Source organism: Sinohyriopsis cumingii, chromosome 2 (assembly GCF_028554795.1).
Source record: "Sinohyriopsis cumingii isolate HCF-2022 chromosome 2, ASM2855479v2, whole genome shotgun sequence".
Taxonomy (NCBI): Eukaryota; Metazoa; Mollusca; class Bivalvia; order Unionida; family Unionidae; genus Sinohyriopsis; species Sinohyriopsis cumingii.
Window position 1 is genome coordinate 114520686 of NC_142962.1, and position 26299 is coordinate 114546984.

The 26299-nt window shown below is 33.9% G+C and overlaps 1 protein-coding gene across 1 annotated transcript; it reads right to left on the reverse strand.

Annotated features, from left to right (window-relative positions):
* Positions 1-11557: 11557 nt before the first annotated feature.
* LOC149805638 (silk gland factor 1-like) lies at positions 11558-13762 on the reverse strand. Its single transcript, XM_089950283.1, has one exon. It carries the CDS (start codon positions 13670-13672, stop codon positions 12410-12412), a length of 1263 nt encoding a protein of 420 aa, XP_089806409.1. The 5' UTR covers positions 13673-13762; the 3' UTR covers positions 11558-12409.
* Positions 13763-26299: the final 12537 nt, after the last annotated feature.

A 26299-nucleotide genomic window follows, 5' to 3' on the forward strand; every position in this document is an offset into this window, starting at 1 on the left:
ATTCCATTATTATATGAAGAGTTTTTTGCAGCTGACGTGCACCATTCTACGGTTCTAATTTATTACTTAAAAACATGGGGGGGGGGGGAACTGATGTGTACCATTATATGGGTATAATTTTACGTTACTGACGTATTCCATTCTACGGGTTTAATTTTCTTGTAACTGACGTGTAACATTCTACGAGATTCATTTTCTCGTAACTAATGTGTAACATTCTAAAGGGATTAATTTTCTCGTAACTGATGTGTAACATTCTACGAGTTTAATTTTCTCGTAACTGATGTGTAACATTCCACGAGTTTCATTTTCTCGTAACTAATGTGTAACACTCTAAAGGGATTAATTTTCTCGTAACTGATGTGTAACATTCTAAAGGGATTAATTTTCCAGGATGTGTATCTTTCTAAACATTCTTCATTCTTTTATTTTAAGCGCGATGTGCCTCATTGCCGTTTACCCTTTTAAATATTGCACCCCCGAAAAACACATTATTTCAATTTTGAACATGAGGGCATCCAATTAATTGCGAGTTGTGTATTGAAGGATAAGAATGTCGATAGCAACTGAACATGGAAGAAGATGAAGATTATACAAATTTCTGAAGATTGAAATCGTTTGAAAAGGTTTTAAAATAAACAAAGAAGCAATACTTCTTAAATATGCTGTTTTCGCAATTTTCCAAACATTATTAACACTTAATATGTACGTTTCTGTTCACACTTGTGGCTGAATCGTCCATACCTGAAACATCATCTTGGTTATTATTATACATTTTTATTGCGTCGTTTATGAATAATTGCCATTTAGAAAGTATGATCCTCACAAAATGTTGTCGCAGGTATTACCTTCTCCTGGTACGCACGTGAGAGTGATGTATTACTAGAATAAAATATCGAGATTATAGCGTAGCCAATTTGCGATAGGTTTTGAAGTGGACGGTGATCCTGTGAAAAATGCAGAACACTAAAACAACTAATGCTACAACTCCAGTCAATAAAATCATCAATCAATGGAGAAAAAATATAAGAATATAAACATTATCACAAATATTGTAAAGAAATACGAACATATGATGCATTCACACGCAGAAGCGTAAACTAGACGTAATTTATCGGTTTTATATTCAATAATACCCTTAAAAAATGCATTCCTCAGATCTTTTTTTGCAGCCGAAATTATTGACAATGGCTCTTCAATTAAACAGGAGTTCTGTGTAATGGTATTTGATGGAACCCGTCTCCTTTAAACCAGGTTTCTAGTAACAAAATAGTTCCATATATTCCGTTTGACGTTTGCTGATCTTTTTTGTTTCATCTCCATCATAATTCTGTGTGATGAAGTTATGTGTCTGTGTATCGTTTTAAATAGGACAGCCTGATTAAAATGTTTCTTCTTTTTGTTTTATCTTCCTCTCTCTCTCTCTCTCTCTCTCTCTCTCTCTCTCTCTCTCTATATATATATATATATATATACATACATACATGTATATGTATGCATATATATGCATACATACATTCATGCACGCACGCACGCACACACACCCACACCCATACATACATACATACATACATACATACATACATACATACATACACGCACACACGCACACATCGCCGTTTATTGCCTAAATGAAATGTCTCTAATTTGACAAGTATACTCATTCAGTCTCTTCTATGTGCGTCTGTCTCCATTTACAAACTAGAATGAAGAAGAAAAAAAGTAATTTTGCTGTGCTTTGATAACAAGTAGTAACCGTATACTGCACAAAATCAACAAATTTACTTCAAATAACCGCCCAGTCAGTACATTTTTACATTCGTGTCTCCTCGGTTTATTTGAATATGACGTCACGCATAACAGCAAACCGAGCCTAAATCAAGAGCGGTAACGTAGCATGTTATTTTGAACGATCTATTATTTCATTCAAGTTTGAGGGTAAATTTTGTGAATTCCTTTGGAGTACATTTTACCGCAGAAAGTATTTTTTAAAATTTATATCAACACATAATGTTTTTACAAAATCATTAAACATTTAACATTTTGTCCATAACTGACCTTTCAAGTCGGAACACTTCGGAGTGACACCATTGGGGGTTGTTCCTGATTACAAACATATACTTCATACATTTAGTATTTACCTGTCACTTGCGCTCCTATACGATGGAAGTATTGGTAGAAACAAATAATACCAGCGGAGGAATTAATAACAACAATAAAGATTTTTTTTAAAGCATGCTGTCTTATTGGGGGGACAAAACGTATTGCCATGTCTTGTATATCTAGGGATATTCCAAAGACACAATGATCCCTCTACAAATATTGTCAAATCAAAGGATCCCAACTATTGAAAAACACTTCTTAACCATCTGCGGCTTTTATCCGTCCATTAGCGCGCCATTGGGGCCGATATACTTTCGCGTTATCCCTATGCTTATTGCAGACGACAAATGAGCATATACTTATTGCAGTTGTGAAATCAGCGCACGTGCCCTAAGCCAGAACAAACATAAACTTGAAGTAAAAATCGAAAATATGTTATCAAAAATTGACATATTTACCCTTTCATTGATTTGAATGGGACTAAGTTTTCTTAAAATGTTATGAAACTGTTTGCATCAGGCCCCTTGAGTTAAAACTCATTGTTAAACAGAGAACTTAGATTTGTCAGACTCAGGCCATAATTGAATATGTTTGCACAATCATTATTAATCTTATCTAAGTATCTGGGTATATACAATTGATTTTACTTTGCTATGATATATATATATATATATATATATATATATATATATATATATATATATATATATATATATATATATATATATATATATATATATATATATATATATATATATATATATATATATATATATATATATATATATATATATATATATATATATATGTGTGTGTGTGTGTGTGTGTGTGTGTGTGTGTGTGTGTGTGTGTGTGTGTAAATTGAATTGGTTGCTTATAAAACCACAATCTGTTGATCTGTTTTATTTCAAATACGAAAACTGAATGGGCAATAAATTGTGTCACAAGTATGTATAAGGTAGACTCAAATGGTTAATATTTAAATTCTCCAATGCCTATTTTAGTATTCTATATAAACTTATTGCATATTTATACTTTTATCAACTTTTAGTTTTACTTACATTTATATTTATATGTTTGTTGGAAGCGGTGCTCTCTATTTAACTAATCATTTATGTAATTAATTCCATTAGGATATTAGTCCACATTTATAATGTATTCCTGCTCACCCTTATTATAATTTTCGTCGTTTCAAACTTATTGGGGGCTGACTTATGACACTGAATGCAAAAGTTACACCCACACATATTTAACTTATTTTTATTTTATGTCCTCACTTTTTGCCGTCTTCATCTGTACAACATTATTTGCATCCTATTGAAACACATTAATATTCAACATAATGCGAAAAAGAACAGTTTTTATTTATAATAACAACTAAAATTAATATTTGTCCTACAATACTTTTAAATATATATATATATATATATATATATATATATATATATATATATATATATATATATATATATATATATATATATATATATATATATATATATATATTACTTGGGAACATCTATTTGCGTTCATATTTACAAAAGGAAAAGATAAAAATATTCAGTACCATGAACAACTTCTATAATGTGAGGCAGAATGGTAAATGAATGCGGCAAAGCCATCAATATTGTATCTACGTTTAAATCAAAACCATGCTAATTGACTAATCTTAAACTTATAACTGAGAAAAAAAGAAGAAATATTCATTACGTATCACCTGTTCGATTAGTATTAACTTCTGTATATTTAACGCCTACGTAGCCCTTTAGTAAGTAAAAACATTTACACACTCGCAATGAACGAGAAAAATCAGACCCACTCAAAGTGTCGTCTCAAACACGTGTTTCACATTTATCTCAAGTTACTTGGCAAACAATCGCCACGGTGACTGCAAGCAGCTAAAGATATTTAAAACGTGTTTATTTTGTAAACTAAAATATTGTTTACGGGCATTTAGAAAATATTTTACCTTTCTAGTCAATATATTGAAGAAAAAAAAATCAGAACATATCAATAATATATAAACGATATTTACTAAATATTCATTCATTTGAAGAAAAAACTATTCATTAACCCTTCAGCCCGACATTTATTTTCTTATTTCATTTATTTGTTTTTGTTCCACATACCATGGCATATATCAAGACATTTACGTTTTGCTGAGTAATTCATTTGTCTGATATGTGGACTATATAAATTATGGAGACTTCATGATCTGTCTATATGGGCATATCACAAATAAGCCAGTTTACCCTCTGTATCTCAGCCTGTCTGTCTCCCCCCCCCCTCTCTCTCTCTCTCTCTCTCTCTCTCTCTCTCTATCTATCTATCTATCTATCTATATATATATATATATATATATATATATATATATATATATATATATATATATATATATATATATATATATATATATATATAACACTGTCTTTCTATCTATGTGTGTGTATGTATGTATGTGTGTGTGGTTGACCAATCAGATAATAGCTTTCGAATTTCTAAACTTTCTAAACTTGACACACATCATTCGGAACACAATATGCTAACGAAAACTCTTCCTTACGCAACATGCAATATTCTATCTTAGAGGCTACTAAAAATAATCAGACTGAGAATTCCAAAAGTCGCCAATACGTGACCTTTTGTCAGTGTCTGTCAGCTCTCCACATAATACTGAGGAGATCCGAATTCAAACACACCGCAAGCACACACACACTATATTTCTAATTTACTATATAACTTCACCAATTCGTTCAGGTGGTCTTTTATTTTTATTTAAACGTTACACTTGAGAGCATGGGCTAAAATTTCAGGTTTCAATGAAATTAGAGAATTTTTCTGTCGTATTATTGATTGACATAAAACATTCAGCAGTTTGCTTATTCCATTTCTAAATTTGTTTGTATTTGTTTCATCCTTGAATATTCCTTAGAAATCATTAAGAAAAATGTTCAGACATTATACTTTATCTTCGACTCTATCTCTAACAGCATTCAACAGATTTTCTCCGGTATATATATCATTACATAAGCGGACATACATACATACATACATACATACATTACATACATACATACATACATACACACACATACATACACACATACATACATACATACATACATACATACATACATACATACATACATACACACACAGAAACATACATACATACACACACAGAAACATACATACATACACACACATACATACATACATACATACATACATACATACATACATACATACATACACACACACAGACATACATACATACATACATACATACATACATACATACGCACGCACGCACGCACGCACGCACGCACACACACACACACATACATACATACATAAATACATACATACATACATACATACATACATACATTTGATTTGTGTTTTCAAAATGTCATTATGCTTATCATTATGCTTTTCTTTTTGTAGTATGTATTATGTGACAACAACGATGCTATCTATTATTATTATTATTATTTTATTTTTATTAATTATTATTATATTATTCAATATCCGCAATATTGTTATATGTATCACCTCATACATAAATTCTGAAATAATATAACGTTTTCCTTTTTACTTTTCTTCGTAGTTTTTTTTACACCATTGAGAAAAACCAGCCAACAATATTTTGAGAAAGGAAAAAAAAATCCAAGCTACATAATTTACAGTTTTGTAAAAATAAAATAAATAAAATGAAATGAAATAAAATAAAATCCAAGGAAATTACTTTACACACACACACACACACACACACACACACACACACACACACAACATTTAAAGTACACGTTTGTTGGATTCTTTCAATAGTTTGAAACCACGTACGCCAAAAGAAAGGAATGTTATTAGTTTTTTCTGTCTCATTTCTTTCTTTCTTTTTATTTGGTACTTATACAGCCAGACATGTGAGGTCAAATGAATTTGAAGCAAGTTTTTTTGCAATTACACCTTGCCGACGACTCATTTTGTGTCATTGAAAAACATAGCATTTTGCATTTAAAAGTTTATTTGAATAGAACCTTTGATCAAGAGATGCGTGGTGAAAACATCAATGATTCGCGGGAGATTTTGAATTGAAAGGGCGTAGCCGATAATTTGTATATGTGCTAATAATTTGGTGTTGGGACAAACAAACACAGAGATCTTACAACATCAAAAACTCAATGCCATCAAAGACCTATTCAACCCCGATGATATGTATAGGAAATAGATCAATTTTCTCATAATGATATTTTCATATGGTCCCATAAGGCTTCAGTTCTAGACTGTGGTTAAAAAATTTGCGGAGATCGACCAAGTCCTGGCCCTTATATATAGTTAAATAGCGTTATACGACCCCCTGGGGTCGAAGTGCATTGGGGTATTGTAAATGTCATATTTGAAAGCAGCAGGACCGTTCGGCCAAAGTCACGTGTTTACTTTATGGTGACATCGAAGCTTCATGAGCCGTCTAATTAGAGCAAATTGGTTTTTTACCGTCAACTCTTAAATATGGTAATTTATAGCGGCTGATCTGCACGGCTTGAGAAATTACGAGTACCGAATAAACATGTACAATAATTAAAGAAAAACGAACGAAAAAGAAGAATGAAGAGTTAAAGAAATGGATTGATGGAACATATAAATAACGATAGAAAAATGAGAGGAATGGAGATAAAAAGAAAGAAAAAACGTAAAGCTATCAAAATAATTATTTGTCTTTTGACAATCTATCTATCTATCTATCTATCTATCTATCTATAGATGGATGGCTGGGTGGATGGATGGATGGATGGGTGGGTGGATGGATGGGTGGATAGATAGATAGATAGATAGATAGATAGATAGATAGATAGATAGATAGATTCTAGTTAAAAAATATACATCGTTTTGTCACAAGTAATTTAGTAAAATATGATAAAAATATTAGATGACGAGAATCGTAGACGAACAGTTAGACAGATAGACTTATGTAAATGTGCTTTTGAAGTTATTTTGTATACATATAGAATAATAATGAAAGTTTCTTTACTCGTTAAGGCATATAATTTGGTATGGCATTGTAACTGCGGTCAATGTAAATTTTATAAGATCTGCCGTTTAAGGAGTCATTTCTAATCAGTGCTATTTAAAACTAAATTGGATATACTCAAGTAGAGACTGAACTAATTGCAAAGTACTGAAGCTTAAAGACGAAGGACAGCGTCCTATTAATGACTTTTTAGGCAGTGTGAGTTCTTTTGTGTTTTTTTTTTTTTTTTTTTTTACAATGATTTGTCAAGCCTCGACTGCCCATCGCACCACCGGCCACCTGTCGAATCAGAGAAAAGCCATAACAAAATCCTACCCTTAAAACCGCTTGTTGTTTTCCTATCCAATCATATATGAATAGGATATGCTTTGGACTTTTCATTTCTTTGGCTTATACCATACAGATAAGGCTAAACCGCTGTGTTCCTCCGGTTAAGAGGAAAGAAAACTAAATCATTATTAACCACTCGTTGGAACAACAAACCCGCTCCCTATTACACCGGAGCTGTGATTTCCAATCCTTGTTTGGGAAATCGCCGATGTCTATGATTTCGTGGTGCAAAATATTAGTTTAACGAGATAATGGCTCGTTTTTGTTGTACGTAGATATTGGGTGATACTGTGAGACCCATTAGTTTCCATTTTATTTTGGGTGATAAATATATTTGAACACAAATACATTTCCAGCAGTTGTTATACCTGATATTAGGAAAAGTAAGCGTTTCGCCCAATGTAGCATTTATTTCCGCAAGGTCTTATTGCGTTCATTGCCTGGTGGAAAATCTAATTTATAAACAAACTAAACAAACATCCAAACGTTTTAAGTTCTTACTTCTACTCAAAATTTCGTACTTGTCGGGAGATGGAACTCATACCCAGCCCCTCAATATGCATATGGAATGGTATATTTTTAAATGATGTATTTTCAACTTTTGTGTTTCATAATTGTCGATACCACTGTCAAAAATTGTTTATTATACCATTTTTGATATTATAATCAGTTACCATACATTTCAAGATAACAAACATATAATGTATTTAAATTCAATTTATAGTTCAATGGTCGGTAGTACAAAATAGGACTTGAAATTGTTGGGGCTAATTTTCTATAATTGTCAATGATTCCATAAGAATGAAAATAAATTGTATATTTGGAATATTTGGAATAAATTTAACGATGAAAAATTCGACAAATATAACAAGGCGGAAATGAAATTAAAAGGGGGAAGAAGGTAATAATATGGTTGGCATATCGATTTCTAATCTTTCTAAATTTTGTATGTTTGTTCTCGACTATCACGTTTCTTTGATTCAGTCATTAAGTAGATTGGAAATTACAAGAATAGCAAAACGATGACGACGGTGATGATAGCAAGTTGGTACAATGACCAAAAATATTGACCGTGATATTGACAATGATGGTGATGGAAGCAGATGATAGTAAGAACAACACCGACGATGACGCTGATGATGATCATGGCAACAACCACACTAACAATATTTATAACATACCTATCAAATAAATTCATTGTTCGAGTTGTTGTAGCTTTCTAACATCCATTTCTTAAAATATTAATACAGCCTTCTCCTTGACACTAATCCTACCTTTACAAGTAATCAATTTTATAGCAACTGAAATGCAAGATTAAATATATCATACATAATTACACCTGATGGATGAATATATTTTTTTTATTGTGTATAGGCACGTTTACTATTTCTGTAATGAGTTATTATCGCATTATTCATAAAATCCAGGTGCCATGTACAGATAAAAGGTGTTTATAGGCCTATTTTGTTGTACAACGACACGTTCAAAGCAAATTAATAAATAAATAAAATAATTAAAAATAAATAAATTACAGATTAAAAATTAAATAAATAAATAATAGTTTTATTCAAGTAAGGTCTAAGTTCACTTTTATTATTTATTATGTTTTCTACGTAGAAAATATAAAGATTGCGTGAAACTTCACCTTGTGGACTCGTCCTTTGCATGCGATAAGATCACCTTCCTGAGCATCATTTATTATTGTATTACAGTCTATTAGTCGACTAAGGAATTTAATGTATTTCCGCACATTTTGCAACATGCTATAAACTTGGTGTGCATCTTCATTCTTATAATTCCAACTGAATAATATTACCATTTTGTAGGATAAAATAACACACGATACTCATTCAGTGGAGGGTATTACGTTTACCTTGTATTAAATAATAAAATGTATCTACTATACTTATTCATATTACCTTTGTGTCGTTCGTTGTTTTACACTGACAACATACACGGATTGAAACGGATTTGTGCGCACTATACATATTTTTTCCCCTCTAGTGTCGACCCCCTCCCCCTAAAAAGAGTGGATTGTTTAATGACTGAAATTTACACGATTACATTTACCATTTCTTTCCAGTACCTATATATACTGCTTAATTTTCTTTTTTTTTGATCACGTTCGAAGCATTTTAAAACATAGCAAATTGCTGGTTGATTATCAGAAAAATAGCACGAACGGTATAAATATTTCGATTTTATTTGTGTTACTTCTACAATTACATCAGTGCCCTTCATACAATGAAGGTTTAATTCCTTAGCTGAGGATAAAAGAAAGACTTATGAGGACAAATCTGTGTTGTCACCGTGTTATTATTTAGCTTTTCTCTACCTGTGCTTGCATATTTTTTTCTGTAGTGCAGTTCGCCCCATAAACAAGGACTAAATCTACTCCTATCGAGCATGGGTTATCTACCGGATGTAGTAGTATTTAGGGTACAAAGAGTATCAACACCTCTGGTTGGAGTGGGAGAACAACGCTATCACAGCTTATCTCATGTAGCCCCGGGTATATGGAGTCCCCTTCTTCTGCGGCGTAGCAACAAGATAGTGTAGTTCGTTGGGAAAATCCAACAGTACTACTGGCATGTTAAAAGTGGAGGGAAACAATTTTCTGATGATGATGACAACGATGACGATGACGATGATGATGAAGTGTTTTTTTATCATAATGAATAAATATAATACTTCGCAATAGATAAAATGAAACATGTAGTTGTGCAAGAGTGAGTTCTAGTGTAATCACTGAATGAATGAATGAATGAGAAAACGCTACTAAATCAGCACTATAAAAGACTAAAAGAATAAATAAAGGGATTATATTTGTGCGAGAAATAATTTCACAACAAAAAGATTGTAAACGACAATTGGATTGTCTGTAATGTTTAACGTAGCTTTGTTTTTCTTTGTAGTTAAAAAAGTAATTTAAAGAATGACAATTTTATATTAATTTACAGACTAATAGACGCGTGAATGTAATGGAACCGATTCATTTTTTCCTTTACGTTATTTGGCGTATCATTTAACCTACGGACTATGGTTTTTCTTTTTACAAAACTTACGTCCTTAATGTACAAGTGCAGACGACTAAAATTTATCATCAAATTTTAAAGATCTCTACTTGAGACGAAAAACATCTATCACACAATTCAAAGTTTAACCGCTATCTTAATCAGTTATTTTTAGGGTCAATATCTCCAAGTGACAGTAAGAAAGAAAAAAAATCGCAAAGGTGAGAATTATGTAATTGTGTTTGAATCTGATAGTAAGCGTCATTAAACACGAGGTAAGGTGATATATCAGTTTTATAAAAACTGATTACACGAAACGACTGAATTTAGAAGAATAGTTTTTGATGTGACAGTCATTTCAGAATAACAATAAAGCTATTTGAAATCCTGTGAAAAAGCGATATCATAAGTTGTACCTAATTGCCTGTCCCATTTAAATATGAAAATAAAACAACTGGCATTTTAAACTATATATATATATATATATATATATATATATATATATATATATATATATATATATATATATATATATATATATATATATATATATATATATATATGGTGATTGTATAATAAAGGAAAAATGCACCTTTAGATTGATAAAGAGATGTAAGTACAAAAACAAAACGCAATAATAGTAATATCAATCATTGTTTTTTTTTTGCATGTTGATTGAATCAGTACAAACAATAACAAGTACAAAATTCGTTGTTTGAAAGAATACGAGAACGAGATAATGAATAACCATTTTCTTAAAGTGAATAATGACGATGACTGTCAAATAACATTAACATAATTTTTGTTTTTAAATCATTGAACGCACAGTTGATCATGCATGAATTAGAAACGAAAATAAGCCAGCTTAGACAGTATGAAGAAGCTCAGCTGTTGTAATGATTCAACCATGACCTCTCCTCTGCAATGGCAAAGGCTTCTGGTATGTCGGATATATATATATATATATATATATATATATATATATATATATATATATATATATATATATATATATATATATATATATATATATATATATATATATATATATATATATAGTAGAAACAAAATACACAGATTTAGCATTGAAGAAATTTAATAACTAATTTAATAACTAAATATAAAAAAATGAGACATTATCTTATAATTAATATTTTCTTTGTTTAAAAATGGGAGAGAACACATTTATCACAACATGTATACATTATAAGGTATTTGTACACACTTTATTTATTGTACAGTATTTTTGTTCAGGCTGCCCAACAGCGGAAAATTTTCCCGAAATTAGGTAATTCAGAAAATAAATTTTCCGTGGATAAAATACCTAAATAAAGAGAAAAAGGCTAAAATGATTATCAACGCAAAATCTGTTTGAAATCCAAACATTAACAAAAAAGGTAAAACTTTCTCACTTACTAGCAATAAATTAAAGGATATGTATAATACATACATCTATTATGGAATGTTCAAAGAATTCAAGCGATTTTTTTTTATACAATCCTCTGACATGTAAGTTACGAATGGCACTATCTAATTTTGAGATGATTTGAATGACGTGAGTATAAACTTAAATCATGTGTAAAAATATAATGATCAAGAAAAGAACATTCCTAATGTGATGAAAGAATCTTTGGTTTAAAATTAATTTTCCTTCATGAGTATCTTCACATTTCACTCGAAGTGATACGAACACCATCTGAGTTTCTCCAACAAACGGAAGAAATTCCTTTGGTTTAAAATTGTCACCCGCATGAAGTTGAGAAAGTCATACAAATCCATACTCAGTTCACACGGCGTTTAAAATAATTGCATTTACCACTCACACATTCAAGACAAGCTATGGTAAGAACAAAATTACGCACAAAAAAGTCCACAAGATGAATCTTTGGTATTTAGCGAAGAAATAAACAGGTTTCCATGAAAGCGAAAGTTACAAGTTAGCCGACGTTTGTGGGTTATATGATTTGTAATACCCACCGTCATTTCCCATGCCGATACTGTCCTTGGGTAACGTCATAGGTGGCATTTGATTGTAACCCGAATAAAGTCCTTGCATTTCGTAGAGTTTAAGGTCCATCTTGTTATCAGTGATGAGATTATTTATTGAGAACGGATGATTAAACGAGTGGGGCGTATTGAGTCCTTGTCCTGGATACCCGTGACTCATGGCGAGCTGTTCATGTTGTAGATGTCTCATATCGCGCATCTCTCTCATGTCCCTCATGTCTCTCATGTCCGGTGTATGCCCCTGGTTGACGGGAGTTATTCCGGGGGTTGGGGCACCTCCGGGAGGTTCCTGTTTTGTCTGCACCTGATTCACGTCGGTTTGAATATGTGAGGCGGGGGAACTAGGACTTGAACCCCCTTCTGACCCATCACAATCGTCGTCATTGCTATTACTGCTGTTCCCCATTTCTCCCGGTTTGCGTGTTTGCTGCCGTATCATTTCCTTTTTCACACATTTGAATCTTTTCTGCCTCCGGAGGTAGCAACCGTTCTCAAACATATTTCCAGAATCAGGGTGTAGTGTCCAGTAACTGCCCTTCCCGGGACGGTCTGGGGTACGAGGTACCTTCACAAAACAGTCATTGAAAGATAAACTGTGTCGTATTGAGTTTTGCCATCTCTGTTGATTCTGTCGATAGAAAGGGAATAAGTCCATAATAAACTGGTATATCTCACTCAAAGTACACATTTTGTTGGGACTCTGCTGAATAGCCATTGTGATAAGCGATATATAAGAATATGGAGGTTTCGCATGGGTATAGCTCCGTCTGTATGTCTTTTCTCTTGCCCTGTTGATCGCCTGGGCTCTGTTAAAATCCATTCTCATGGGAGACATGGGTCCACTCATCCCATTCATGGGCATTGTGCTCATGGTTGTCATCCCATTCATATGTCCCATAGAGTTCATGGAATTCATTCCTCCGTGCATTGAGTTGTGCATTCCCATGGGTGTACCCATCCCCATACTGTACATCCCCGGGGGTGTCGTCGATCCCATTCCGCTTATTGGTGGCTGAGAATAATTCATGTTGCCCATAGAGCCCATGCTGTTTAATCCGGACATGGTGGACGCCATGGGGTAGCCCCCTGCGCCGCTGGTGTCGTACGGTGACTTGGTAGAAGACAACATTGTCAAATAATCCCCGGACTGTGGGCACTCCGGGCCCATTGTCTGTTTCTCATACATGAGGAGTTCAGAGAATGTTTGATTCTCCTGTATGTGTTTTCAGCAAAAGCGATAAAAATATGGACACTGCACTCGTATAGACTTAGTAATACAACTATTACTATCAAGTGCCAACTCGGGGTAAATATACCTGATCCAACCGATCTGATTTCGTCACGCCTCCTTATGTAAATCAGCTGCGCACGGGTGATAGAAATATAGTGACTCCGCCCAGTTTAGATAAGTAGACAGTCCAATGTTTGAACTGAGGCGCATTCATTAAGTAAAGTGTCTGCACGCTTAACACAAACCAATCTCTCTTTCTAGATTGGGGCAAACATCATTAGAATGATAATAGATTGTAGTTCTTGCCCCTCATATGCTGCTAAACTTTGTCACATACAAATTGACCCGAGGACTAAATCGCGTGATGTCAATCATTCTTAAGGGTAAACTTTTGCTACGCATTCATTATTGGATTGCTTGATCTCTGTGGCCTATCGCTGTTATGTTTCTGTCAATCAAGGTATCACTGTAAATAGGAGGGACGGTACTATTTTACCTATACCATGTACCAATTAAATCGAGTATGATAAAATCTATTTGTTTTAAAACGTTTGTTAAAGGATGCTCCACTTTATCTGGAAATCACATTTTTGACATTTTCTCATGTTGGTGTTTACGTGCTAGAAAAGAACGCGTAACTGGTCATTTTTGGGAGTGAGAGTTGGGGCACACAATGTGAATATTAAAACATGACTTTTTGGGAATAAAACCCTACGTCACACATTTCGTACCATCAGCATGCACGTAGTTCTTGTATGTCTACTCCTGCTTGGTAGCATCCCAAAATATGTCTACAGGATTTCTTAATTTCATATTTTAATATCCAGACGAATATCAGGATCTATTTTATACCATTTCTGTTATAATTTTTGTTACAAAAAATGTTGATGGGAAAACTTTGTTGTTTTTCAAACTATTCGTGATTTAAAACTCTGATACGTTTATTTTCATTCTACCGTTCATGACTTAAAATTCTCCTACGTGAATTTTCGTTTCAAAGTTTCCGTGTGTTTACCCGATTCCGAATCAATAAATATATGGCAACATTGCCTGGTAAATGTATGGCAACCACACCTGGTAAATGTATGGTTACCATACCTGGTTAATGTATGTCCACTATACATGGTAAATGTATATCAACTATACATGGTAACTGTATGGCAAGCATACATGGTTAATGTATGGCAAACATGCCTGGTAAATGTATGGCAACCATACCTGGTAAATGTATGACAACCATACCTGGCAAATGTATGGCAAACATTCCTGGTAAATGTATGGCAAATATGCCTGGTAAATGTATAGCAAACATGCCTGGTAAATGTATGGTAACCATATCTGGTTAATGTATGGCAACTATACATGGTACATTTTTGGCAACCATGCCTGGTAAATGTATAGTAACCAGACATGGTAAATGTATGGCAGCTATGTCTGGTAAATGTATGGCAACCATGAATGGTAGATGTATGGCAACCATGAATGGTAAATATATGGCAACCATGCCTGGCAAATGTATGCATTTTTTGTCTTCGCAACTAGCATGGAATTGCTAATTTTTCTCAGGTGGATTTGGTGGTGGGGTAGGAGAGGAGCTCCGAGATCGTTGCCCTTTCTTGTTGTAAGTCTAGTAAATGAAACAAATTTTTCATGGCAAGGAATAAGTTAATTCAATTAGCCAAGTGCCTGTCTGTTAAATATCGAGGAAAGAATAACGTGCGCGGATGAAAATTGGAAAGAGTACAAATACAATGATAGACATCAAACGTTACTTAAGCTCTTTATTTCGTTTTAGTTTCTTCACATGCGTTAGTTTTGTACGCGTGTAAAAGTTTGCATTTCTGAGTAGTAAACTGGGATGGGTTTACTGAAGTTGTTCAATTTGCCATTACAAAGGCACGTACAAAACTGCCAAGGAAAGTATTAAACTCTTTTTCTAGTTTACCCTATCTTATAAGAGTTATGAAGTACTTGTAGGGTCAGTCATAAACATCAGGCGTAGAGATCAAACTATTCTACTACATCGATCGGTTAGTGTACCTGATTTATCACATACCGTGATTTAGGACACAATTTTCAAGCTGAGTTTATTGATTTCGGATACTTTTATCAGTTTATTATATTACTTGCAAACTTCTACCAGAAACGACAAGTAAGATCAGAAATTTTGCCCCTCATTTTCAACCCCGCCCCTGTCCGTATTATAAGGTTCCGTATTATAAGGTAAATAGTGGTTCTAGTATTCCATTTGAATCCGTCGTACGTTGTTGGCAGTAACTGCGGAGCCTTTATTTATTTATTTATTAATCGCATTGGAGATAAGTTTTTACAAGTTCCTATTGATTCTGAGTTTATCGTTATATTTTGAACAATGTCTCATTGGACCGGGATGATATTTTATTGTAGACAAATGTGATAAAGTTTCCCTACATGATGCGTGATGTAAAATCCTTTATCAGGACTGCTTCGTCTTGGATTAGATGACGAGGGCGAGGAGGAGGAGGAGGAGGATTTCCTGTCGTTTGTCAGATTTCGAATATGATTTGTTATAGTTCAAGCCTGATCTTAACGGAATAAGACATGTTTAAAAATAAAGTGAATCCTGGCGCAGTGACTCATTATACGCCGAAGCACAAGCTACGTTTATTGAGAAAAAAAAAATATAACGCACACATTAATGTTTCTTTTGTACATTCAGTCTAATGTTATTATTACCTTGCCCTCCGTTTTACTTAAGATCAAAGATTCAAACGCTTTTGAAAACTGAAAAAATGAAATAAATTAAGGAAATAAAATCAAAAGATAGGAGAAAAGAGAAAAAGAAGAAGAGATCGCAAGAACATAATAGAAAGGAGTAATAGTGCGAGAATTAGCAATAAGAAAAAAAACTCATTTTCTTTTGTATGGGTTGAATGGAGAATAAAAAAATAGAATAATTGTATATAGACATTGCCAAGCGGTCCGCAACATACTGACTTTAAATAATGTGCCGAAGGAATTTTAAAACCACCCATTCAATTAATTGTACGGTTATGTTTTGTGACAAATCCTTTTCAAATTCTGGAGAATCTTTCATACATCATGATAGTTTCTAGTACCCAACTTATTTTATTCGATCTTTAAGTTCTGTAAATTATGAAGTCTGTCATTTGTACAAAACAAAATATACACCGTCTCGAAAAATTGTGTCAAGGTAGAGTCTTTGCGATAGATTTCATTTTGCAAAGTTCAATGGTGGACGCTTTCATCTCAGTGATTCACTCATCAAACTGTATTCTTCAACGATGAATTAGAAGATACCCCAATCTAATGCATAATGCGTATTGCGCATCCGTTATTTCTCATTTAAATCTTCTTTTCTCTCTCAACATTTAAATCTTTTTTTTCCTTCTCAATTACTCTTCCCACTGTTCTGTAGTTTAAGATCGGTGGTTAAAGGTGGTTGTTATTAGAAAATCATAAGCTATTAAATTATCTTTCTGATTGAAAGGAAACTGTCGTGTATGAGTTATTAACAAGGAAATGAAATTGGTTCCCATGAACGTAAATGGTTGAGGAGAATTTCTACCGATTGACCGGTATAAGCCACTCTCGCGCGTGTTTGCGTGCGTGCGTGCGCGCGCGCGTGTGTGTGTGTGTGTGTGTGAGAGAGAGAGAGAGAGAGAGAGAGAGAGAGAGAGAGAGAGAGAGAGAGAGAGATGGGGGAAGTATCATTATCTCATTTAAATTATGAGTGTCTGTTTAATGACTAAAGGCAGGTATATAGGTAAAATATTTATGGATATATTGATATGATGTACAATAGATGAAATGATTGGTTGTATCAACTATATGTCAGCACCTCAAATCGCGAACAGTTTAAAGGAAGACATTTTGATCTTGAGATTATGGGGTTTAGAGTGTAAATTCTTTCAATTTCTTTCTTGCACTTTTCTTTATATGTTTCTTGTTGATTTTTTTTTTTTTTTTTTTGTTACTCCGCACCCTTCTGGACGGAATGTCAGGATGAAAGCTACAAGGCTAATTTTGCCATCGTTATAATCTGTTAAAATTTTCTTCCTTCAAATACACCGTTATTTAATTTTTTGATTACATTTGCGGATGGTCAGTTAGGTAACGGCGTGAAGATACATTACAGGTACACGCTTTTATCATGGGGCAACTATATCTATACAAGTGTGGCCAAAAGGTGTGCCCATGGTCTTGAATTTGTTTTCAGTATGTTCTTTTTGGGGACAACGATGCAATGGATATTCGTTGCTTTCACCTAAACCATTATAATGGGAAGCAAGTTGATTTGCTTGTTTCGGTTTTTGTATTAATAGATAGACAAAGTAAATACGCTAGCTGTGGTAGAGAAGATGATAATGGCAGAGTGAAATGTTATCAACCGGTCGTGGTATCATAAAGTTGTTATTTATTTATTTACAGTTTGTCTTTTGTCCCATGGTGTGATAAATTTTCCGAAGTCAAATTTATATTCGTGTCGGTTGTCAGTCGTACATGGACTAATTTCCGCACACGACTTAATATCAAAGTAGGTCTATCAGGGTCGTTTCTCTTTAGTTCCTGTTCCTTTTACTCTTTGTTTGCCTTTCTTTTCTCATGTATCATTGGTTACAAAAAAATTAATTTTGGTTTCTTTTACGTTCGTTTTATTTCTTTTGTTCTCCACTATCCATCAGTTTTACTACAATATGCCCACTCAGTATGTGGTGGAAGTCTAGGTGGAACCTTCCGAAGGTCCATCACGGATCCTCTTGTTGCTGTCGACTTATTACAATAAAATAAATAGAAGAAATGCAGTATCGACAGCCAAGATTGTAGAGAGTCTCGAATTGCCAGCCATGATTGATTTTATTTTTCGATTCGACCCGTTACCATCCATCCATCCAGATCACAACTACCAGCACTATAGGCATACCGGTGTCTGCATGCCCTCTCCTGGGTAATAACTCGTCGGGCCGTCCGCATACCCGTCTCGCTTCCCGCTCACCTGGGAAACCTCTGAGCAATTAGTCTATTGATGTAGGTGGCATACCCGCCTGCAGCCTTTGTTAATGACTATCTAAATGAAGCCCAAACACCCTTTGTTTAACTGTAGCTCCCTATGCATTAACACGAATTTGGTTAGATGTTTTTTCATTTATATGAAAAAATTAAAAAAAAAGGAATTAAGAAAAGTAATAAATGGGAATTGATGGCTTTTGTCGACGGATCTATTATAATTTGCATGCCTCCTTTTGAGGATAATAACAGAGGCTTTGCCTTTTTTGTCGTCCTCAGGTGATTGGGATCGCTGTTTTGTGATTACACAAATTATTGACAAACAATGCATCACTTATTGCGCTGAATGAATCGGAAATCGCAGCTCCGATTTGCTAACACGCGTCACTACAGTGCAATATGACCGATAATGTCTCTTAAAACACAGAGGTGGTATTATCCTTGCTGCGCTATAAACCACTTTCACCTGTAATATACGCAAAAATGTCGGATTTCTTCTCAACTGGATATGCTCTTTGTCGGCTTTACTGGAAATCCTAAAGACGTGTTAAAAGCGTAATATAAAACTAGCCTGATAACGTATGTTTCAAATATTTGGTGACCAAACATTTTTAATACCATCGACTAATTGCTACCGATGATAAATCGTTGCAAAACGTACGAAGATGGGTATATCGTAACATAATGAACAAATTCACTCTGTATTTGCATAATGATATATATATATATATATATATATATATATATATATATATATATATATATATATATATATATATATATATATATATATATATATATATATATATATATATATATATATATATATATATATATATCACAACAGTATAAGCGGTCACCGAAAACTAAAGTACAATGCGTATTGACGAGGCGAATTGTAAATGTATGCTACCGAACATTGGGTAAATGGTGCAGACGCACAAAATAAAACATTAAAAAGCATATTTGAAAGTCTGTTTTATGTGAGCCATCGATTTGCGTTTCTTATACTAGACTGACCATCGAAACTCAAGGACATTTTGATTGCTGATAAGGAGGTAGTAAAGATTTTATTCGGATCATTAGGGAAAGAACTATGCTCCAGAATTTACAAAATTATTATGTTCATTAAAATGTGATTTTTTTTAATTGCTCTCATTTAACCTCCTGTCACTTTTCAATAAAATGCACATAATCTTCAGAATCTAAGGACACAAACGCGCGCACGCGTTATTTTGTCATTTAATCTCACGTTCTTCCTTTTCCTTGCATATTCGTGTATTTATGTTCTTCCAATATTCTTTCAATAAATTGCATGTAGTTTTCCGCATCTTCACACCGCATCTTATACTTCTTTCTCTCATTTCTCCTTTCCTTTCTTTCCTTCTATTTGTTCTTTCACCGTAATACAAAATGCAAAACCAAACGTTCTCTTGTAAAAAAATCAATATTTGGAAGAGAGATAGGACCCATCTTGTGTTTTTGAATATAAACTTGTTACTAAATTATAAAGCGCCATGTAATATGCAGTATATCTACTTTATCTATATATTCGTGTATGTATGTATGCATGCCTGTATGTATGTATGTATGTATGTATGTTGGTAGGTAGGTAGGCAGGCAGGCAGGCAGGCAGACATGTGTCTATCTATCTATCTGTCTTTCTGTCTGTCTGTCTGTCTATCTATCTATCTGTCTTTCTGTCTGTCTGTTTATCTATCTATCTATCTATCTATCTGTCTGTCTGTCTGTCTGTCTATCTATCTATCTATATATCTATCTTATATATTTGATGCATTTTAAAAAAGGCTAGTTAGATTGAGATTAATTACTGAGCTGTCAAACTATATTGACTTCCAGTGATCTTGTTTAGATGCATAACACGAGATCTATGTACAGAGTAAATATATCTATCTTAGATTTTACTGAGAAAGAAGAACCAATCAGATTTATCGTTATATAAAGGGCTCCACCCATGTTAACAATTATCTTTTTTGTGTAGTTTAACGATATCACTGTTTGAAACTCCTCAAATATTACACCACACACACAAAAAGGACAAACACAAATGCAAATATTAACGCTTGTTTTGTGAGCAAGTTTGTGTTCATGTTTCAACGGGGTTCTACACCAGTGCAAACCGAGTTGTTTATTTAGCTCTGGATATAGAGATGTGTGCTGGGTAAATAAAACAATTACAGGCTCGCCGAGTATTCAATATTTGCACGACAAATAAAAATTCGCTTCAATAAACAAATTTGTAACTTTATCACACATGGAAAGTGACAAAATATTTCTTATGTATTACGACAAACGAATGGTTGTTCATTGAATCGACTAATTAATTAATTCATTCGTTCAATTTATCGTCTGTCCTATCGTCCGTCTGGTGTTCTTTCCCACCAACCGAATGCTAACTTTACCACCCTTGTATGGATCCATGTAAGTCTGTCCGTCCGTCTACATTCAAGGCAACGGCCGATATTTGGAAAGACAGTGTAGTTTGTAAGAACAAACCAGGATATTTTGCTAATTATGAAGTCATTATTTTAATAACGCCGTGTCATCAATTTTCTAAATCTTTGTACACTTTTATGGGCTTAGATAACATGTAATATATAGCATCGATTTTGCCATTTAATGAAGAGGTCAGTAGTAGTAGTAGTAGTAGTAGTAATAATAATAATAATAATAATAATCAATTTTTATATGAGTTTATTTCGATTTGGCACTGCAGATACGAAGTACTATAAATTAAATCTATTTATTTAATTAAAATTACGTATTCCTTTAAAAAAAAATCTTATAGTTTCGTTAACTATTGAGAATATTAGTGCTGATAACGTTCATTGCTTACCATACATCAGAGATTCTGATCACTTGTCAAAAGACCATCCAGTGTCGATATATCCATCAGTCCGATCGATCGATCGATCGATCGAGAGACGGTTTAAACATGGTGGCAGCAGATTTTCATTCATGCAGGTTTCATTTGCGTTACTCATAGGAACATAAACGCAAATGAAACTTGAATTGGCGATGGATAAACCGCTTCTAGATCGCTATATTTTACTCAAAGAATAAGTATTTATCGTCAAAAGCATGTTAACATTTATTCACAAGATTTTCATCAGTAAAGTATAAGAGAATTTGGAGGAGGATGCACACTACGGTAAGAGAAAACCGAATGTATAAGCATATTGAAAATAATATCGAACCTACATTTTTAACGCATGTACGGAATCGCAATAAGTTACACGTCCAACATTTGATCGTGCTTTTGTAAATGTCCTATATTTTATCGTACTTTGGTAAACATGGAAAATTTGTTTAAATATAAGAAGATGCCTATTTTCAGATTGTGTGAAATGCATCCCTTAAACATGGATCCTTCTATTACATTGGATTGTGTGAGATGCATTCCTTAAACATGGATCCTTCTATTACATTGGATTGTATGAGATGCATCCCTTGAACATGGATCCTTCTATTACAATGGATTGTATGAGATGCATCCCTTGAACATGGATCCTTCTATTACAATGGATTAGGATGATTTTGTAAGCTCTTGTAAAGTGCGACTATTGTGCACGCAAAATAAATCGCACCAGATTAAATGGTTTTCTTTTGTCATCGTCCCAGTAGGACAATAGTTTTTGACAACAGTTTTTTTTTTAATTTTCGAACTGGAAGTTGCTGATTCAGATGCATAACTGAAATTAGTCAAATCATTGAAGTGATAAAACCATATTCAAAATTCAAATAACAGAAATGCAGAACGTAATTATTACATGCCTGAATAATTTTGGCCCGCTGTGGTGCCATTTGATTAAACGTTACCCTTGGAAGGAAGCCGAAAAGAATAAATGAAATAAAAAATTATGCACGTGTGGATGTGACCGTTGTGCACCCAAGGTGATAATTAAAACATACGGTTTTTAAACAAAACCGCGTTTGTACATGTAGTAAATGCACATTGTGGTAAAATGAATTTGGTAAAGCTTTTATATTAATTGAGAAAAACGTCATGCAATTTCTATCACTTTTTTCGTGGTCATTGACGCCGGCTTTTATTTGCACCTGTGGGGATATAATTAGTAATCTAACGGTTCTTTATTTATAGTGGTTTTATGAACAACTGATAGGATAAACATCCAGAAATATATGTAACAGCCATAAAATTCACTTTAAAAACAGAAAGATTTCTTGCTAACTAGGTTTTTGCTATCTATTATCATGCTGGGAAGTAGACAATCGAAATTAATATAACAGCTGAGGGGATATTGACATTGTAACAGAGCAGCATGCATTTCGTTCCTTCATCACCATGTTCAAGTACCGTGACACTGATAGCAAATAAATAAATGTTTCTTTAAAACACTGATTTATTCGAGATTTTCCCTTTGTAATATGTATGGAGTGGAACTTAAAGTCAAAAAATATTTATGTGCGGTGATTTTTCTCTCTCAGTAGAATAGACTTAAAATTATCTAAATTACATTTTTTAAAAACACACCTCCCTGTTTCCTCACAAATTACGCAGATTTGACCGTGGCTGTATGCTCTCGTCTTAAGCCTTAAGCGAGAGCTCGACGTTCAGCTCGAAGATTTTTGAATGACGAAATAAATGCTAAACATATAATTATGCGTAATACACGGATTGGGTGTTACAGATGATGCCATGCTTTTCATCTTTAAAAACAGTCAACACAACAGTGATTGCTGATTCAAGATCGGAACATTAAAATGTTTTTCTCACATTTGAAAGTGTTTAAACTTAAATATGCCCAGAATGAGGGCAAAAGTCAGATGAAAATCCCATAATCAATTTTTAAGCAGTAATTACGTATATTTATCAAATAAATTCAGACAGTACGTATTAGCCTTTTTCCATCTGCCTTCGTTTTTTAATATCGGGACTAAATGTTTCCGTGTATGTTACACTTCTTTGGGAAGCTGCTCGCTGAATCCGAAAGGTGTATTTTTCAGGCGACCATCATTTTCTTCTCACCTTTTTTAGATTCGGAAACTCTGCTTTGCTAATTTTATCCGTATGTATGTATGTATGTATGTATGTATGTATGTATGTATGTATGTATGTATGTATGTATGTATGTATGCATGCATGTATGTATGTATGTATGTATGTGTGTGTGTGTGTGTGTGTATGTATGTATGTATGTATGCATGTGTGTGCGCGCGCGTGTGTGTGTACTTTTTTCTTCTTATATTTTGCTTCGTACTGCCAGTGGTAAGTCCGAACAACGTTTCAGTTCTCCTCTGTTCTGTAAAATCAGCATCTAAAAGTACCTAATGATTACTTTTGCATTTATATAAGGCTGGCATGAAAACAAAGTCTGCTATTAGACAATCAAGTACATTGCCGAGTGACCATTTGATTTTTCACAGACCAATTAGTAATTTGTCTCGGCCACGACAATAATTGGTTAAGGATTGTTATGGTTGCTGTGGTCTACTGCAGATAGTCCCGATTACAATCCTTGTAAATTTATTTATGACCCGTGGTAAAAATGCCACGCACCTGCCGACATATTAGCTTTATTAAATCTAGATCTCAATTCCCTTGTCCTCAGTGATTCTTCTCTAATTTCGGTAGCTGAGTATTGACTACGTTTTGAAGAGCAGCAAATCATTTCTATTGATTATCCCAGTGTTATGTCAAAACTGACACAGAATAGACTTCTCCCGTATAAACTCGCCCCTTTAATCGAATTTTTTTCGTCAGTCTCTTGATTGAAATGCCGACTAATTTTAATTAAACATTTTGCCCTTCGGCAGATAAAACGGATATAATATTCACACTGTACAGCCACCATACTAGCTAAAGGCCGGGAATAAAGAATGAAGAGCTCTTCAAAAGGGGCGACAACTTGATTATTTTCCTACTGATTTGAACGGAGGGTTGGATGGAAAGAACCTGGGGGCTTGGTCGTGTATGATTGAAATCCAGACTCTCCGAGTGATACTCAATACAGTGACAGTTGTGGAGGCTAACTTCACCAGCAAAAGCTTTTACTGAAGCACACTGCTAGAATAATATATTGCATTTCATTTATGACTCATTTATGCAATCAACCTTCGAAGACAACGGACGTATAACACTGGATAAAATACAGAATGTCCTGTCAGGATAGTTGAATATACAGCCCGAACCACTCACCCTAGCTATCCCACCTCAACCCCTATCCGTTGTTCTACGAGGCGGCAAATATTACAAGCTCGCATATTTTTAAGGTATCATTTACAGTAAAATATAGGGTATAATTTGGAGGAAGGGTATATCACCTACCAGCTTGAGCGGGATCATTGATAGACTATAGTCTCATCTGAAAAGGAAATTAGTTTTCGATGTCGTCATTACTATGATTGTAGAGCCAAAACTGATAGATGGACAAGTTACACTCGCATAAACCCATAATTTAGGTACACATTATAATCTCATATTGAACATTAAATCAAGCATGACATAATTAGTTAGTTCAGTTCAGCATCGCGAAGTCAGCTCATTAAATGTTAACTATAGCATATCGAATGTGGATAAAATCACATAATTTGTGTTGCACACGAATGATTTCAACATATATTCGCAGTGCCGGATTACCAAATAGACAGAGTAGGCATCGGCCTAGGTGCCCCGCGACAACGGATCAAAATAATAGTGATAAAACGTATCAGGGTATAATTATTTTTTGGGGGGGGGGGGGGGCAAGATTTCGACTGCATAATGGACCAAAGGGCCTCCACAGGGTTTAATCCGGTCTTATTTGATATATGCTACAACAACTCATTAGAGAGACCATATCATGAATAGAAATTAAATAGAACTTTAAAATAGTTTAAAGAAAACTAGATGTTGCAGGCTATGTTTGTTTACCTGTGGTACCGACGGCTCCCAAAACCTCCGTCTAATATAAAAAGTTAAGTCTTCCGTAAGTTCAGGACTAACATAGTGGATTACATGTACTGAAAAACCACTCTTTTAGCTTGCATCGTATGAGTAGTGTTGCTCTGTATGACATACAAATGGTGTTGAAATCATTCGGCTGCGAAACGAATTCGTTAATTAGAGGTACATTTCGAGAAGCTCGCATGAAATTCACCGAGTTACAGGTGTGGATATCACTCTAGGTGCTGAGTCGAACGAACAATAGCATATGCACCCCTCCACCCCCCACCACCCAGAAAAAAGAACACAACAACTCCACCCCACCCCCAGAGTCTATAGTCATGGTTGTATTCAATGTTTTAAAATGTCCGAATTAGAAAGCATTTTAAAAAATATTTATATCAGCAGAAACCTTCTGGTCTGGGAGTTTTTTTATATCTACATTTTATTGGTTTGATATTAATATATAATGAAGTTCTCAAATCATACAATTAGGGTACACGTGAAAAAAAAATGATACATACTTACTTATTTGAAATATACATACGTTTACCGGTAATGTTTCCTTAGAATTGCTTCGCAGAAGTTCATTATATTTTGGCATAATCAGTTTGTTGCAATACTATTATGGTTTCCTAGAGCTGGTTCTATATCATAAAACATGCAGT

Excerpts from the sequence above, each read along its gene's own strand:
- LOC149805638 (XM_089950283.1), bottom strand. The coding sequence starts at position 13,672 with ATGTATGAGAAACAGACAATGGGCCCGGAGTGCCCACAGTCCGGGGAT.